Here is an 18,942-nt window from a genome sequence, read left to right on the forward strand (position 1 = left end):
GACAGGAATCCGTGGACTAAGCAGCCGCTCAGGATTTGGCCATCATCCCGGGAAAGAAGAGCAAGGGGCTTTCCACCTGCCCCCGGCCTAACCCGGGACCGGAGGCCTCTCGGGTTCCAGCGCCGGCCGCTCCGCCTCCTAAGCCGGCCGGCCGCCTCGTCTCCGCGCCTTTCCCCGGCCCCGCCCCTCACGCCCGACGGGCTCGCTCCGGCGCCCGGCACGCGCGCGCACGCGGAAGCGGAAGGCGCGAGGGAAGCGCTCCGCCGCGGGGGCGAGCGCGCAGGCGCCTTTCTGGGAGAGCTGCGGGCGCGAATCCCGCCGTGGCGCGGGCTGAGGGGTAAGAGGCGGGGAGCCTGGGGCGTTCGGGCTGCGGGGCGGGGGTGGGCAGCGGAGGGGAGCGCAGCGGAGGGGGACTCGCGCCGCGCAGCGATCGCGCGCGCAGGTGGCAGCCGGGCTCCCTCCCCCGCTCCAGGTGTGAGAGGAGGGGCAGCTGGCGGCGCCTCCCCGGGTCAGCCTGCTGGCTCGCTGGGGGTGGGGGTGGGGGCGGGGGGCGCGTTGGCTTGGCAGCGGCCTGGGCTTCCTTAGCGCCCTTGATCCTGCGGTCTTGAGGGTCTGGGTGCTGCAGGAGCGGAGGAGAAGCGTTAGGACGCCCCCCCCCCCCCTTATGCCAGACATGCTTCTCGGGGACAGCCGCACTCACTGGGTGTCGTGCCCACTTTGGGGGACGGACCTTTCAGACTCAAAAAGAACAAATTCGGCCCTGGAATTTGTTCCGAAGCGAACCGCCGAGGTTTTGTTTTATATTTGGTTTTGACCGAAATGTACTCATCTTAGGGCAAAGTAGGAGGGAAAACTTAACCTGCCACCTGCGTGAAAACTTCGTGTCGTGTGGGTCGGTTAGAAAGTTACTGTGCTTTGCTTTGCAGATGGAAAAAGTAATACAGAGCCCTTCTTACTGTTCAAGAAGAGATCCGTTAAGCCTTATAATTAGCCACAAAGGACCCTAAAATTACTTGCCTTCTTCATCCACAGGAAGATCTCCATTCGGCAAGTATTTTAGGAGTACTTTGCTTTCTGCCACATTGTTCTAAGTGCAGGGAATAGACCTAGGGGCAAAGGCGAGAGAATCCTGCCTGGCTTGCACGAAATTTATATTCCAGTTGTCAAAGAAATATAATTTCATTTTTTAAAATGTAATTTCCTTTTATGCCTTTTTATTGGAATATAACATATGTACAAGAAAATACAGCAATCATAATTTGTAACTTGCTGATTTATCGTAAAGTAAACGCATCTTTTAACCACCACTCAAATCAAAAAACAACTTTGGGGATGCCTGGATGGCCCAGGCCTTTAAGACAAGGACTCTTGATCAGGTCATGACCTCAAGGTCTTGAGATGAGCCCAGCTTGGGGCTCCCTACTGGGCATGGAGCCTGTCAAAGATTCTCTGTTTCTCCCTCTTCCTCTGTCCCTCCCTCCCCCTCTGCCCTCTCTCTCTTAAAAACAAGACCCCCCCACCCCCCCTGCAAAGCCCCAGAACATTTACAGCTTCTTAGCCTCCCTGGAGACCTCTCCCAGTCACCATTCCTTCTTCTCCCCAAAGGTAACCTCTTTATTGATTTTTTTTTTAAGATTTTATTTATTTATTCATGAGAGACACACAGAGAGAGGCAGAGACATAGGCAGAGGGAGAAGCAGGCTCCCTGCAGGGAGCCCAATGCGGAACTCAATCCCAGGACACCAGGATCACGACCTGAGCAAAAGGCAGCCACTCAACCTCTAAGCCACCCAGGCATCCCTTTTTATTGATTTCTAACCATATATTAGTTTTATCTATTTATGAGCCTTTCATAAAAGGAACCATATAATATGTATTTTTTGGTGTCTAGCCTGTTTTTTGTTTATTTTTTTAAGGTTTTATTTTTAAGTAACCTTTACACTCAACTTGGGACTTGAACTCACAACCCTGAGATCAAGAGTCACAAACTCCCACCAACTGAACCAGCCCAGCACCCCTAGTACCTAGCTTTTTCTTTGTTTTTATTTTTAAAAAAGATTTTATTTATTTATTTATTTATTTATTTATCTATCTATCTATCTATCTATCTATCTATCTATTTATTTATTTATTTATTTTTGAGGGAGAGAGATAGCAAGAGAGATCACAGAAGGAAAGGGAGAAGCAGACTCCCCGCTAAGCAGAGAGCCTGATGGCAGGGCTTGATGCCAGGACACTGAGATCATGACCTGAGTCAAAGGCAGATGCCCAACTGACAGCCACCCAGGTGCCCCTATCTAGTTTTTTGTTTGTTTGTTTGTTTGTTTTTTTTTTTACTAAGTATTTGTGAGATTGTTCTGTGTTGTGTAAAAAGATAATTTCTGATAGTGAAAATAATTAAGGTAAATGGTTCAAACAGTAAGAGGTGGAAACTTTAATAGGATGGTTAGGGATGATCTTTGGGAGTGGGGTAGGGGTGATTTAATACACAAGAGGAATGACAAAAGGTTAGCCACTGAGCTGGGTGAGAGCATTCCAAGTAGAGGAAAGGAACAGGGATAATGAATGAAATTGACAGGTCCTTGGAAGAGTAGGAAGACCTTGGAAAGTGGGAGGAGATGAAATCTGAGAGGCTGGCAGAGGTCAGATCTTAAAGGGTCTTATGGCTGGAGTACTTGGATTTTACTCTAAGTAGAAAGTGAGGAAGAGATGTTTTTTATGCCCTTCAACTTCTACTGGGAGTCACTTGTAAAGGATGGGAAGGCCTATCCATTTTACTAAATAACAAAGAAACACCTCAAAACTGATGATCCTGGGTAACTTGCGAATTATGGAAACATTAATGTGTTGGGAAACCAACTCTTCTTTTGTATTTTCAGGATTTATATTAATTTAGCACATAATATATTTCCAAAATTGGATTTAGTAGACACTTTAAAAATTAGTCATCTGTTCTACACTTTAAAAATATTCTTTCAAGTAGTTGTTCAGTTTTCTTTTTGAACCTGTTAGAGAAGAACCCCCTTTTCAAGCTGCTTGTTTCATTTTTGGACAGCTATCATTGTTAAAAAACCTTTCCTAACGTATATATTTTTTGCTTTTTACTTGGCTAGTTGGCTAGCTGACTCAGTCGGAAGAGCATGTGACTTTTGATTTTTCAGGATGGTAAATTTGAGCCACTCATTGGGTATAGAGATTACTAAAAAAAAAATAAAACTTAAAAAAAAAAAAACCTAATTAAGCTTTTTACTTTTAATTTCATTTTTAAACTTTTTACTTTTCAATCAAAGTACACTGGTCATTGGTTCTGCATTCCTATAGGACTGACAGTTATTTATGACATGTTACCTCCCTTTCAGTATTCATGCAGTTGATTTTTATTGATTTGTTTTTTTCACATTTAAGTGCAGAGCTTTGATTTTATTTCTGTCATTTCTGGAATTAGATTTAGTTCATCATAGATGTTCAGATCTTTTTGGATGTGATTCTTTATGTTTTCCTTTCCACCATTGTGCTCTTAGCCAACTTGATCAGCAGCAAATATTAGTTAAGCATTATGTTCTTTTAAAGTTTGTTATGATTATTTGGTGTTATTGGCAGTCTTATTTTTGTTACTTTAGATTCCTGAGGAAGTACTTACACAGGATTTTCTGGAACTGTGAATTATTGATTTAACTTGGTCATATTAGTGATTTAAATTTCCTAGATGGAATATTAGTTAAGCTATATTTTCAAATCTAGGAATTCGCATTTCTAAAATCAATTTTAAACATGATATCTCAGTAAAATATAGTGTTGTATTGCAATTCTAGAATGTAGACTGCAGCATATTGAAAAGGGGCTTTTTGATGGGCATCCCCGGTGGCCCAGTGGTTTGGCGCTGCCTTCAGCCCAGGGTGTGATCCTGGAGACCCGGGATCGAGTCCCATGTTGGGCTCCCTGCATGGAGCCTGCTTCTCCCTCTGCCTGTGTCTCTGCCTCTCTCTCTCTCTCTCTCTCTCTCTCTCTCTCTCTGTGTCTGTCATGAATAAAAAAAAAAGGTGGTGGGGCTTTTTGGATTAGACTAAAAAAGAATTTGAGGGTGCCTGGAGTGGCTCAGTGGGTTAAGGATCCGACTTTAAAAAAAATTGTTTTTTAAGATTTTATTTATTCATTTATGGGAGACAGAGAGAGGCAGAAACATGAGCAGAGGGAGAAGTAGGCTCCTGATATGGGACTCAGGACTCAATCACAGGACCCAGGATCATGACCTGAGCCAAAGGCAGCTCAGCCATTGAGCCACCGAGGTGCCCCAAGGGTCCAACTCTTGATCTCTGCTCAGGTTTTGATCTTAGGGTCGTGAGTCCAGGCCTCATGTTGGGCTTCATACTGGGCGTGGAGCCTACTTAAAAAAAAAAAAAAAGAGAATGAGTAGTTTATAATAGACTTGTATGAAATCAAGAATCAACATTGGAAAGGGATTGAATTTTAAGTTTTCCCCTTACTTTGCCTCTGTGATAGAAGTTCTAGTGAATAGTAAAATGATTAAAAATGGATGCTGTAGGAGGGAGGAAAGGGCATGTATATAATCCAAATTTGCATGATATATTTACATAGCCTTATTTACTACTTTGAGTCATTCTACCTAATTGAGATGCTGGACTTCATTAGTTCTAGAGTTGACCTTTGCGATATTTAAATAAGAGAATAATTTTTATCACTATATTGTATACTTGAAACTGATATAACGCTGTCTGTTAACTATACTAGAATTAAAATGAAAAACTTAAATAAAAAATAAATAAAACTAACATGTTTTATTACATCCTTAAAAAAATTTTTTTTTGCCCAGTAGGTGGAATGTGCCAATTTTCTCCTAGTATTTACAGTTGGCTATTGTATTTTTTTGGTTATATTTAAAGTATATCCTGTGGTGCATAATTGTGGCCCATAATTTCTCAAAGCTTTTTGCTTTTATTTATTTTATATTTTTAATTTTTTTAAATTTTATTTATTTATACATGAGAGAGACACACAGAGAGAGGCACAGACACAGGTAGAGGGAGAAGCAGGCTCCATTCCATGCAGGGAGCCTGACAGCGGGATTCAATCTCGGTTCTCCAGGACCACACCCGGGACTGAAGGTGGCGCTAAGCCACTGAGCCACCCGAGTTGCCCAAAGCTTTTTGCTTTTAAACCATCCAACCCAAGGAAAAAACTGAAAAAAAAAAAAAAAAAAAGAAGGATATAGTTAATTGCATTTTACTGCTTTTTCTCTTAAGACTTGGGTTTCCAGTCTTAAAAGTTATTATCCTAGAGGAGAACACAGGCAGCAACCTTTTTGAACTTGGCTACAGTAACTTCTTGCAAGATATATCTATGAAGACAAGGGAAACAAAAGCAAAAATGAACTCTTGGGACTTAATCAAGGTAAAAAGCTTCTGCACAGCCAAAGAAACAGTCAACAAAACTAAAAGACAACCTACAGAATGGGAGAAGATATTTGCAAATGACATATCAGAAAAAGGGCTAGTGTCCCAAGATATATAAAGAACTTACCAACTCAACACCCAAGAATCAATCCAATCATGAAATGGGCAGAAGACATGAACAAAAATTTCACTAAAGAAGACATACACATGGCCAACAAGCACATGAGAAAATGCTCCGCATCACTTGCCATCAGAGAAATACAAATCAAAACCACAATGAGATACCACCTCACACGAGTGAGAATGGTGAAAATTAACAAGACAGGAAACAACAAATGTTGCAGAGGATGTGGAGAAAAGGGAACTCTCTTGCACTGTTGGTGGGAATGTGAACTGGTACAGCAACTCTTGAAAACAATGTGGAAGTTCTCCAAGAGTTAAAAATAGAGCTACCCTATGACCCAGCAATTGCACTACTGGGGATTTACCCCAAAGATACAGATGCAGTGAAACGCTGGGACACCTGCACCCCAATGTTTATAGCAGCAATGTCCACAATAGCCAAACTGTGGAAGGAGCCTCTATGTCCTTCGACAGATGAATGGATAAAGAAGATGTGGTCTATATATACAATGGATTATTACTCAGCCATTAGAAACGATGAATACCCACCATTTGCTTCGATGTGGATGGAACTGGAGGGTATTATGCTGAGTGAAATAAGTCAGTAGGAGAAGGACAATCATTGTATGGTTTCACTCATTCATGGAATATAAGAAATAGTGAAAGGGATTATGAGGGAAAGGAGGGAAATTGAGTAGGAAAAATTAGAGAGGGTGACAAACCATGAGAGACTCCTAACTCTGGGAAACAAACAAAGGGTTGGGGAAGGGGAGGCAGGGATTGAGGGATGGAGTAACTGGCTGATGGGCACTGAGGAGGGCACTTGATGGGATGAGCACTGGGTGTTACTATGTGTTGGCAAATCAAACTTAAATAAAAACATGTAAAAAAAATACCAAATCATTATGGCATAAAAAAAAAGACGGGGTTATTAGTTCTTGTAGAGGTTCATTCTATAAGATAGATGTGGTTAGTGAAAGTATATTTTGGAAGAAAAGTAAAAATCAAACTACATAAATTAGTAGAATACTTTCTGAAACTAAATAGAAAGGTAAAATTCCTCTTCCTCTCTGTACCAAAGATAAATCATGCCTTTTAAACTATATTTTTTTACATGTAGGTAAACATGCTTTAGATGGAATTGACTCTGCTATCTATATATCTGTTGTTTTTCTTTGTTACCTTGTAAGAACCAGTCCTTACCACATCTTTACTACATATATTGAATCCCATTTAACAACATGGAGAGCTGCCTTTTGAGGTATATTTCCCAACTAGAGGACTAGGGAATAAAGAACTTAAAACTACCCACTTTGCTTCTTGCTGACACCCATTTCTTCATCTTCCTACTTGGTTTAATGAGTTCTTTGTTGTACCATGCTCAGCTAAATCTTGGTCTTTCTTTTTTTTCCCTCCAGGCTACTTCTTCATAGACCTAAAAGTCAGTATTAACTGGAAATGAAGTATCACTTAAAATTCTCTCAAACTCCTAATCCCAAAGAATTTGATAACATTTCTCTGATGAAGAAAAGAAGTAACTGACTATGCATTAAAAGTATTTTGGCATTGGTCCTATTTTTTTCCCTCCTTAGGTTTGAAGAAGAAATATGGAGAAATGGCACTTGATGACAATTGTGGTCTTAATAGGACTAACAGTACGGTGGACAGTTTCTCTTAATTCTTATTCAGGTAACACATCTTTACTCTTTATTTATTTTTTTATAAAGATTTTATTTATTTGTCATGAGACACACACACACACACACAGAGGCAGAGGGAGAAGCAGGCTCCATGCAGAGAGCCCGATGCGGGACTCGATCCCAGGTCTCCAGGATCACACCCTGGGATGACGACGGCATTAACTGCTGAGCCACCCAGGCTGCCCCATCTTTACTCTTTAAAAGATGGATATATTCCTTTAAACAGTTTTGTCCTCCTCCTCCTTTTTGTAATAGTTTATAGATATCTGACTGGGACGGAAGAATTTTTTTTTTTTAAGATTTTATTTGTTTATTCATGAGAGACACACAGAGAGAGAGAGGCAGAGACAGGCTGAGCTAGAAGCAGGCTCCATGCAGGGAGCCTGATGTGGGACTCAATCCTGGGACTCTAGGATCATGCCCTGAGCCGAAGGCAGGCGCTAAACTGCTGAGCCACCCAGGGATCCCATGGGACAGAAGAATTTGAGGCAATTTTGATATGGTCAAGAAAATAAACATTGAATCTAGTGAAAATAATATGTGTAAGAGCTAAATAGAAGCATAGGCTTTATGACATGAGAAAACAAAAATGTATTTTAATGGGGAAGATGACAAGTTGATAAATGATTACATATTAAGTATCAAAAAGAGAACTGAGCTAGTACCTGAAGGTGGGAGTGGAATCAAAAGAGGCTTTTGTTTAGGGTAGAGAGGCCGTGTTACTAGACTGAAAGGAAGAGAGGAATGGAGAATAAGACTGGGAATGATGTAAGAGAAGAGGAGGGAGAATTAATGGTACATGGTCCTGGACAGGGGATAGGATTATATTCAATCCTGTATTTATTTAGCACTGCTCATGGTCCAGGCACTGCTAGGTGCTAGAGTACATGAATATCCAGTACTGAAAAGTGTCCACATTTTAGTAGGTAAGTGGTCACAGGACAATGTGGTAATTATGACTAGAAGTCTTTGTAAAGTACAAAGGTCACATAGAGAAGTGAATGATCAAGTTGCATTAGAAAAAACTTTTCAGAGAAGATGACATTTGAGTTCAAGGTTGAAGCATGAGTTGGAACTTGCTAGGCAAATGAAATAGGGAACATGGGCAAAAGGATGGTAGAGTGAGAGCATGGTTTTATTTATTTATTTTTTTAAGATTTTATTTATTCATGAGAGAGAGAAAGAGAGAGAGAGGCAGAGACACAGGCAGAGAGAGAAGGAGGCTCCATGCAGGGAGCCTGACATGGGTCTCAATCCCGGGTCTCCAGGAGCACAACCAGGGCCCAAGGCAGGTGCTAAACTGCTGAGCCACCCAGGGATCCCCGAGAACATCGTTTTAAGTAGTCCGTATTGGAGTATAAAAAGAAGGAACAAAACGATGCGGAGGGAGCGGCTGGAGATTTAGCTAAACACTGTGCTTGGCAAATTACTTGTGTTTTAGAAAAATAACTTTGTAATAATGCACAAGGTTTATAGGAAGCAGGTTGGAGGTAAAGAGACAAATGACATAATCATAATAATAGAAATATGAGCTATTTTAAGTATTTACCATATGCTAGACACTAAGCATTTTTTAAAATTTTAATTTTATTTATTTTTTTAGCATTTTCTTTTACTTACCACACTACTGAAGATAGGTATTGTCTCTAATTTACAAGTGGAAAGTAAGACAGCTGATAAATGACAACTGGGACTCAAATATAGTTGTATTTTATTCCAAAATCAGTGCTTTTATGACACCACTCTGTGCTTCTAAGAAGTCCTAAACTAAGCTATTTAAAAGATAGATAAATGAATCTGAGAAATAATGAGGAAGTAAAATCACTTGGATGCAGCAGTAGACTTGGGCTCAAATCTTCATTTTTCTTTGCTTGTTAGCTGCCGGATCTTGGGGTAGTTATTTAATCTCTATGAACCTCTTTTACAAAGGTACTTCTTCTACAAAGTGGGAATATTAATATATATTTTAACAGGGTTGTGGGGATTACTTGAGATCATATGTATGAAACATATTTTCTTTTTTGGTAATGTAGGAATATAATCAGCATATTAATGCTTCACAACTGTTCTGTTATTTGATCCTTACATCAGATCATTTAACCCCAGAATGTTTATTGAGTGTCTGCTTTGCGGGCAAAAATACTTTACTGGTGATCAAGTCTTTCAGTCTGGCTTTCAGGGTGACCAAGAATAATAAATGGTATTTTCTTATGATATTGTGGTTTATAAGAAATATATATTTGGTCTTTGTCCTTCTTCTGGCACAGAGCCTCTAAAAACCTTGGGATTTTCTAAGTGAAAGTGATAAAGTTGTCTTTTGCTATGGTAATGACTGGCTTTTGGACCCATCTATGGATGGGGACTGGTTGCCTGGAAAACCTAATTGGGTCTTTAGAGGGTTGGAACCTTCAGTCCCACCCTCTGATTTCCAGGGAGGGGAGAGAGGCTGGAGGTTGAATCAGTCACCAACGGCCAGTGATTAATCAATCATGCTTTTGTAATAAAGCCTTCATAAAAACCCCAAAGTAGGATGGAGCTGGTGAACACATGGAGATTCAAAGGGAATTGAAGCTCAGCGCTCTTTCCCCATACCTTGCCCTTTGCATCTCTTCCATTTGGCTGTTCTGAGTTACATCTTTTTATAATAAACTGATAATCTAGTAAGTAAATGTTTCTCTGAGTTCTGAGAACTGCTCTAGGAAATTAATCAGACCAAAGGAGGAGGTTGTGGGAACATCTGCCAGTCAGTCAGAAGCACAGGTAACAGTTTAGACTTGCAGTTGTCATCCAGGGTTGGAGGAGGTTGTTGGAACCTCTGATTGATAACTAGTTGGCCAGAATTTGGGCTTATGACTGGCCTCTGACATGGAGGGTGGGGGCAATCTTATAGTACTGAACCCATAACCTGTGGAATCTGATAGCATCTCTTGGGCAGATAGTGTTAGGATTGAGTTGTAGATATGGAGTTGGTGTCTGAGAATTGCTTGTTGCATGTGTAGGGGAAATCCCCCCTATCCCCACACTGTAATTGGGTCCCTGAATCATCCTTTTATTTCCCTACGGATGTTCAGAGTCAAGTGGATAGAACAGACTTGTAAATATGTACTATATAAAAATATAGTGTGATATAAACAAAGTAGACTGGAACACAAGAGACTTGTAATTCAGACGAGAGGCTTGGAGTAGGGATGCCTGGTGGCTCAGTCAGTTAATCATCTTCCTTCTGCTCAGATCATGATCCTGGGATCCTGGGATGGAGCTCCCCATCCAGCTTCCTGCTGGAGGGTGGCGGGGGGGGGGGGGGCTGCTTCTCCCTCTCCATCTGCCACTCCCCCTGCTTGTGTACTCTCTCTCTCTCACAAATAAATAATATCTTTTTTTTTTTTTTTTAAAGAAAGGCTTAGATTAGAGTAAAACAATGATAACACGTTTGTTCTGAAAGAGGTTGAGGGAGGATTTACTAGGCAGATACGGAGGCGGGGAGACTATTCCAGGGACAGGAAATAGCATGAACAAAGACCAAGAGTTCTCTGTGATATGTTGAGGATGTTAGTGTGACTGGAATACAGGGTGCATGGTTAAGATGGACCATCGATGATGATGTAGGAATAAAGGGGCCAGAATGTGAGCCAAAGTAATGTGTGAGGGTTTATCTTTTAGGCAGTGGAGGCTTTTAAGCAGGGAATTCACATGATCTGGTATGCTGTTTAAGAAGACAACTATAGAGGCAGCATGGAATTTGGAGTAGAACAAGGAGGGGCTGATGGTAGCAAGACCATACTGGCAGCATATATGTGCTGTGGCCTTACATCAATTTATAACACTTATTTGAAGTGTTGCACAAAGCTGGTTGCAGCGGTCTAGGCAAAGGATGATGAGGCCTGTCTAAGTGACTAATTTTGAGAGCCACATTGAATAAAAATCAACAAAATGTAATGACAAATTGTGTGTGGGGATAAGAAGGAAGATTTTGACAGTGAGTTTGGTTTCTAGTTCGGAGATCCTGAGACTTGAAAACATAGCAGACTCAGTGGGGAAGGTAATGAATGAATTCCATTTTGGATATGTTAAAGGTTGGGTACATTTCAGTCATATAAAAAAGGGTCAGGGATCCCTGGGTGACTCAGCGGTTTGGTGCCTGCCTTCGGCCCAGGACGTCCCAGGATCGAGTCCCACATCAGGCCCTGCATGGAGCCTGCTTCTCCCTCTACCTATGTCTCTGCCTTTCTCTCTCTTTGTGTGTCTCTCATGAATAAATGAATAAAATCTTTTTTTTAGAAAAAGGGTCAATTGTGAGACATAGAATTTGGTTGGGGGCACAAGAAGACATAAATCCACTTTCAGCTGGTCACAAAGAGCAACAGTTTAGGCCCTGGCTTCATACTTCAGTGCAGCTCTATGATGAATAAGTTGGGTCAACTGCAGGAATCCTTTTATCTTGGCTAGAACCAAAGTAGGCAGGTCCTATTTTCATTCAGTATCTCTCTAAGCTCACATACAACCTTAGCTCTTAACAAAGTGCAAGAGATGAACCAGAAAACATTTGTGTCCTTTTTTTTTTTTAAGATTTATTTATTTATTTATTTATTTATTTATTTATTTATTTATTTATTTATTTATTTATTTATTTATTTATGATAGACCTAGAGAGAGAGAGGCAGAGACACAAGCAGAGGGAGAAGCAGGCTCCATGCAGGGAGCCCGATGTGGGACTCGATCCTGGGACTCCAGGGACCCAGGGCCAAAGGCAGGCGCCACACCGCTGAGCCACCCAGGCTCAAATTTCATCTCAGTCATCCATTCTAAGCTGTTTTTAGTATTCAGGCAGTTCTCAAAGGAAAGGGTCCCTGTTACCCCACATACTTCACAACTTTTGGTAGTATTAAGATTTTGAATTTTTGCCTCCCTGGAGTGTGTGAAATATTTTATTATGCTTTTAATTTGACTTTCCTTCATTACTAAAAGCTTAAACCTATTTTCCTGTTTACTGGCCATTTCTATTTCCTTTTCTGGGATATTTGCTATGTCATTTGTATATTTCCATTTTTTTTTTTATGGATTCTGTATTTTGTTTTTTTTTTCCTCAAGCATTCTATATTCTGGAAGCTAACCTTTGTACAATTGTTAATATCTTCTCCTGGTTTATGGGTTATCTTTTCATATCTTATTCATGAGAGACACAGAGAGAGGGACAGAGATATAGGTAGAGGGAGAAGCAGGCTCCATGCAGGAAGCCTCATATGGGACTTGATCCTAGGAACTTCGGGATCATGCCCTGAACCAAAGGCAGATGCTCAACCGCTGAGCCACCCAGGCCTCCCTTCCTTTCATATCTTAAGGTGTCTTTTTATTTTAAGTTTATTTATTTATTTAAGTAATGTCTATATTCAACATGGGGTTTGAATCCAAGACCCTGAGATCAAGAGTCGCATGCTTTTTGACTGAGCCAGCCAGGCACCCCACATCCTAAGATGTCTAGATAGACAGGATAAAATAGTGAAATTTATTAATCTTTTTTCTTTATGATTTGTGCTTTTATTTATTTATTTATTTTTTATTTATTTATGATAGTCACAGAGAGAGAGAGAGAGAGAGAGGCAGAGACACAGGCAGAGGGAGAAGCAGGCTCCATGTACCGGGAGCCCGACGTGGGATTCGATCCCGGGTCTCCAGGATCGCGCCCTGGGCCAAAGGCAGGCGCCAAACCGCTGCGCCACCCAGGGATCCCTGTGCTTTTATTTTTTAAAAAAGCTTATTTATTTATTATTTATTTATTTACCCAAAAGAGAACAAACCATGGGGAAGGGGCAGAGGGAGAAGCAGACTCCTTGCTGAGCAGGGTGCCTGATGCAGGGCTGGATCCCAGGACCCCAGGATCATGACCTGAGCTAAAGGCAGATGCTTAACTGACTGAGCCACCCAGGCACCCCCACACTGGGACTTTTAATCCATTAAGATGATATGTATCTTCTCCCTTTATTTAACAAGGAGAGGCAGAGGGGGACAGTGAGAGAGAAATTCAAGCAGATAGCACTGAGCGAGGAGCCTGATGCGGGGCTCGATTTCATGATCGTGAGATCATGACTAGAGCCTAAAGAAGGGTCTTCTACTTAACTGACTGCGCCACTCAGGCACCCCTATTTAAGTCTTCTTTTTACATGAAAGTCTTCTGTATCCTTTATTAGATGTATTCCTAGCTATCTTACATATTTTTCTCTCATTGTTATAGATATCTTTTATTTATTTTTATTATTATTATTTTTAAAGATTTTATTTATTTATTCATGAGAGACACAGAGAGAGAGGCAGAGACACAGGCAGAGAGAGAAGCAGGCTCCATCCAGGGAGTCTGATGCGGGACTCGATCCTAGGACTCCAGGATCATGCCCTGGGCTGAAGGCAGACACTAAACCGCCGAGCCACCCAGGGATCCCCTATAGATGATATCTTTTAAAAAACTGTTTTTCTTTCATTTTTTAAAAAAGATTTTTATTTGTTCATAAGAGACACAGAGAGAAAGGCAGAGACATAGGCAGAGGGAGAAGCAGGCTCATCGCAAGGAGCCTGATGCAGGACTCAATCCTTGCACCCTGGGATCATGCCCTGAGCCAGAAGTCAACCAGTGAGCCACCCAGGTGCCCCTCATTTTTTTTTTTTTAAGGATTTATTTATTTTAGAGTGAAAGAGGGAGTGAGGGAGGGGGGAGTCCAGAGGAAGAGGAAGAGAAAGAATCTCAAGCAGATTCCCAGCTGAGCTTGGAACCTGATGCAGTGCTCAGTCTCATGACACTGATCCTACCTGAGCCAAAATCAATAGTCAGATGCTCAACTGACTGAGCTACTCAGGTGCCCCTAAAAAATCATTTTTCTAAATGCTTGTTGCTGGGACACCTTGGGTGGCTCAGCGGTTGAGTGCATGTCTTCTGCCCAGGACGTGATCCCGGGGTCCTGGGATAGAGTCCCACATCAGGCTCCCTGCATGGAGCCTGCTTCTCTCTTTGTCTATGTCTCTGCCCCTCTCTTTGTGTGTCTGTCATGAATAAATAAATAAAATCTTTAAAAAAAAAATGCTTGTTGCTGAGGGGTACCTGGCTGGTTCAGTGGGTGGAGCATATGTTTTCTTTCTTTCTTTCTTTCTTTCTTTCTTTCTTTCTTTCTTTCTTTCTTTCTTTCTTTCTTTCTTTCTTTCTTTCCTCTTTCTTCTTTCTTTCTTTTTTTTTTTTTTTTAAAGGCACCCCTATCCTTTTACTCTTTACCTCTGAATCCCTGTCACTTAGACCTGACTAACGAGTTCCCCACCCTAATTCCCCTTTCTCCTGATGGTTTGGAAGTTATGCTTTGTTTTCTTTCAGGGCGTTGGTGTAGAGATTTTCATATACTGATTTAACAAAGTCTAAAATTAATATTTATATGTTCTTTCTGAACAATGCAAGGACCATGAGATGCTTTAACACTAGTTACAAATCCTCACCTCTGCTATTAAAATGTTATTATTGCCTAAGATTTTAGACATTAATCACTGTTTTATACAATTAAGAGTACTTAGGTTTACCCTCATGTTTCTCATTTTCTGTGCTTAACCTTCCTTTTTACATATTGTATCTTCTTTTGAGATAATTTTCTTTCTTACTGAAGTCCATCTTTGGGAGGTTTTTTTGTTCGTTTTTGTTTTTGTTTTTTCAAGTAGTCTCTAGGTCCAGCACAGAGCCCAATGTGGGGCTTGAACTCATGACCATGAGATCAAGACAAGAGCCAAGATCAAGAATCAGACACTCAATTGACTGAGCCACCCAGGCACCTCAAATCTTTGGGAGGTTTTTAAAACTTTTCTTTAAATTAAAAAACTTTTTTTTTTTTTTTTTTTTTTTTTTAAAGTAGGCTTTAGTTCCCAGAATGGGGCTTGAACTCAGAATCCTGAGATCAAGAGTTACATGCTCTACCAACTGAACCAACTAGGTACCTCCTGGGAGGTTTTCTTTTAGTGAGAGCCTGTTGGTGGCGTAGTTTTTATCTGAAAATGCCTTTATTTTGCTCTAGGTCCTAACATTTTACTGGGTTTGGAATTCTGTATTGACAATTTTTTTTTAAGACTTTATTTATTTATTTGACAGAGAGCACAAGCAGGAGGAGTGGCAAGTAGGAGAGGGGAAGATGTGCGACTCCATCCCAGGATCCTGAGATCATGACCTGAGCCAAAGGCAGATGCTTAACTGACTGAACCACCCAGGCGCCCCAACAATACTTTTCTCTTAATATTTTGAAAATCTCATTTCATTGTCTTTTAGTTTCTGTTGCTCTGTTCAGACATCAGCTGTCATTTCAGCTGTTATTTCTTTATAGGTAATTTGTCTTTTCTCTCGTTGCAGTTTCACTATGATGTATTGATATACGAGTATTAAAAAAATTTATCCTCATAATTTTCTGGGATTTCTGACTTTAATCAATAGAAACCTTCTTTCTGTCTCTTCTCATTCTGTTTCCTCCTTGTAAAACTCTGGTTAGATATGTTAGCTCTTTAGTCTTTTATTAATTTGCCACATATGTATAGGGTACTCATGCCAAAGGCAGGTGATATAGCAGAAAATAAAACAGACAACAATCTCTTTGTCTCATTGAGTTCATATTTTCCTTTCTGTCTTCAAGTATTGCATTTCCTTCATTTCTGTTTTCCTTGTGCAACTCTTATTAGATGTATGTTGGGTCCTTTCATCCTATCCTCTATGTCTCATAATCTATATTTCCCATTTCATAGTTTGTTCATACTACTTTTTAAATAATCATCCGATCTATCTATTTCATTACTTTTCTTCTTGGTTGTGTTTATTTATTTTATTATATTTTTTTTAAAGATTTATTTATTTATTTATTCATTCATTTATTTATGATAGACATAGAGAGAGAGAGAGGCAGAAGCAGGCTCCATGCCGGGAGCCCGACGCGGGACTCGATCCTGGGACTCCAGGATCGCGCCCTGGGCCAAAGGCAGGCGCTAAACCGCTGAGCCGCCCAGGGATCCCCTTCTTGGTTGTGTTTAATCTGTTTTTTAACTGTCCATTGAGTTTTTACAATTTTAGTTACTGTATTTTTTTATTCCCAAAAGTTCTGTTTGTTTCCTTTTCAAATCATTTTCATCATTTCTGATTGTTTCTTGTTCAACATATTCTGTGCCTTCTTTTATATCTTTAAACATATTAGCAATACTTATTTCATATTTCCTCTCAGAAAATTCTAATCCCTGTAGTCTGATTTCCTGGTTTGTTGGTTCTTTGGACTCTAGCTCATGGTATTTTGTTTGTGGGTTTAGTGATTTTTTTTTTTCTTTAAATTGTGAGCTTGGGTGTCTGGGTGGCTCAGTTGGTTAAGCGTTTGCCTCTGGCTCAGGTTGTGTTCCCAGGGTCCTGGGATTTAGTCCCACATCGGGCTCTTTGGTCAGTGGGGGTTCTGCTTTTCCCTCTCCCTCTGCCCTTGTTCTCTCTCAAATAAATGAATAAGATCTTTAAAAAAAAAATTGTGAGTTCAAGTTACTAGAAACTTTTATCTGTGAGAATTCTTTGAGGCCCAAGTTTACTGTGTATTTCTCCACAAAAGATTTAGGGTGCCTCTTGCTATGCCCCTTTGAGCTCTATTAACAAAAGTCAAACTAAATTCTCATCTTAAGGTTTCTTTGGCTGTAATTCTTGGTGTGAATTTAGGACCTACACTGGGTGAGTGTGTGATAATGTTAGGAATTTTCAGGAGACTCTTCTTTTTTTCCTGTACTACCAGGAACCAAGGCAGAGATAAATACTATCTTCACCATTTCCCCAAAGGCATTGTTATTTTATATCCTAGTAGATGATTCTCTGACATTGAAGTTTTTACCTGTTCAAGTTCTAAGCTATACCTCCTTATGCATTGCATAGAACTTCTCAGTTGCTGACCCATAGCCAGAAGAGGTCATTGGATACCCTCAGGACAAGTGCTTACTTGTCTGGATCTTAAATTTCTTTTGTTGTTTCTGTCTCCTAAGGAATTGTTTGTCTCCTAAGGAATCTTGTTTCTTCTTCTTCTTCTTTTTTTGTTTTTTTTTAAATTATGGAGCAAATTTAATTTTGTTCTTCAGAAAAAAAGGGAAACATTTTATTTTTATTTTTATTTTTATTTTAATAAATTAATTTTTATTGGTGTTCAATTTACCAACATACAGAATAACACCCAGTGCTCATCCCGTCAAGGGTCCCCCTCAGTGCCCGTCACCCATTCACCCCCACCCCCCGCCCTCCTCCCCCTCCACCACCCCTAGTTCATTTCCCAGTGTTAGGAGTCTTTATGTTCTGTGTCCCTTTCTGATATTTCCCACACATTTCTTCTCTCTTCCCTTATATTCCCTTTCACTATTATTCATGGAATATTACTCAGCCATTAGAAACGACAAATACCCACCATTTGCTTCAACGTGGATGGAACTGGAGGGTATTAATGCTGAGTGAAGTAAGTCAATCGGAGAAAGACAAACAGTGTATGTTCTCATTCATTTGGGGAATATGAATAATAGGAATCTTGTTTTGATGCTAATTCAGCCATACCCCACCCTGTATTGGAGGTGTCTTTATGACCTAAGTCTGCCACGTTGCTGGAAGCTGGTCTAATCTGTGTTTTTAAAAGCTCCATCTGTTACTCTGATTTTTTTTTTTAAGATTTTATTTATTTATTCATGAGAAACAGAGAGAGAGAGGCAGAGACACAGGCAGAGAGAGAAGCAGGCTCCCTGTGGGGAGCCTGATGTGGGACTCGATCCTAGGACCCCAGGATCATGACCTGAGCCAAAGGCAGATGCTCAACCACTGAGCCACCCAGGGGCCCCTGTTACTCTGATCCTGATGGTGGTTAAAGCCACAGGGTTGGGGGCATTTATACTGCAAAAAGAAAACATTTTTTTTCTTTTTTTTGACCACTGATCACTTTAACAGAGAAGAGGAATTATTAAAAGGGGTTGAGAAGAAACCTTGAGGAAGGAGTATTAGAGCCTGGAAACCAGGAAATTAGAGAATTTTAAGAAATAAGGACTGACCTAAATTCTAGACTGTCAAGTAGTGTGAAAGTTAAGACTAGACAAAAGATCTCCAGTAGGTCATTGTGAGCCTTTCAATTATCAGATTGTAATGAATTGAGTACTAAATGGAAGTTAACAAGAGGGCATATCAACTCTTAGAAGTTTGTTTTTTAAAGATTTTATTTTTATTTTCTTATTAAAGATTTTATTTATTTATTCATGAGAAACACAGAGGAGAGAGGCAGAGACACAGGCAGAGGGAGAAGTGGGCTCCATGCAGGGAGCCTGACGTGGGGCTCAATCCCAGGACTCCAGGATCACGCTCTGGGCAGAAGGCGGTGCTAAACCACTGAGCCACCAGGGCTCCCCCAACTCTTAGAAGTTTGTGAATGGAAGGAGGGAATTAGTTTGGTAGCAAGAATGGGGGAAGGAGGTCAGAAGAAAAGCCCAGTTAAAAGTTGTTATGTAAAATGTGTAATTTATGTTACCTTTGCTTTCAACCTTTCAACCCATAACTGGTCCATTGGATGGTCTTCTCCTTTTCTTCCTTCAGAACTATTTTATTCCTTTTTATTTTATTTTTATTTTTATTTTTATTTATTTATTTTTAAGAACTATTTTATTCCTAACCATTATGTTGTTCTTATATAATTTTCTTTTTGTCTTCTAATTTTGAC

The 18,942-nt window shown here is 40.4% G+C and overlaps 1 protein-coding gene across 1 annotated transcript in view; it reads left to right on the plus strand.

Moving 5' to 3' along the window:
- The first annotated feature begins 239 nt into the window (after nucleotides 1–239).
- The window catches only part of ALG6 (ALG6 alpha-1,3-glucosyltransferase), a 69,251-nt gene continuing 50,548 nt past the window's right edge, over nucleotides 240–18,942 (plus strand). The window contains exons 1-3 of the mRNA XM_055305036.1: nucleotides 240–337; nucleotides 927–1,047; nucleotides 7,127–7,223. Of these exons, the coding sequence (XP_055161011.1) occupies nucleotides 7,142–7,223 (82 nt within the window). The 5' untranslated portion in view covers nucleotides 240–337; nucleotides 927–1,047; nucleotides 7,127–7,141. The remainder of the gene's footprint in view (nucleotides 338–926; nucleotides 1,048–7,126; nucleotides 7,224–18,942) is intronic.

The sequence above is a fragment of the Nyctereutes procyonoides genome, unplaced genomic scaffold (assembly GCF_905146905.1).
Source record: "Nyctereutes procyonoides isolate TBG_1078 unplaced genomic scaffold, NYPRO_anot_genome, whole genome shotgun sequence".
Taxonomy (NCBI): Eukaryota; Metazoa; Chordata; class Mammalia; order Carnivora; family Canidae; genus Nyctereutes; species Nyctereutes procyonoides.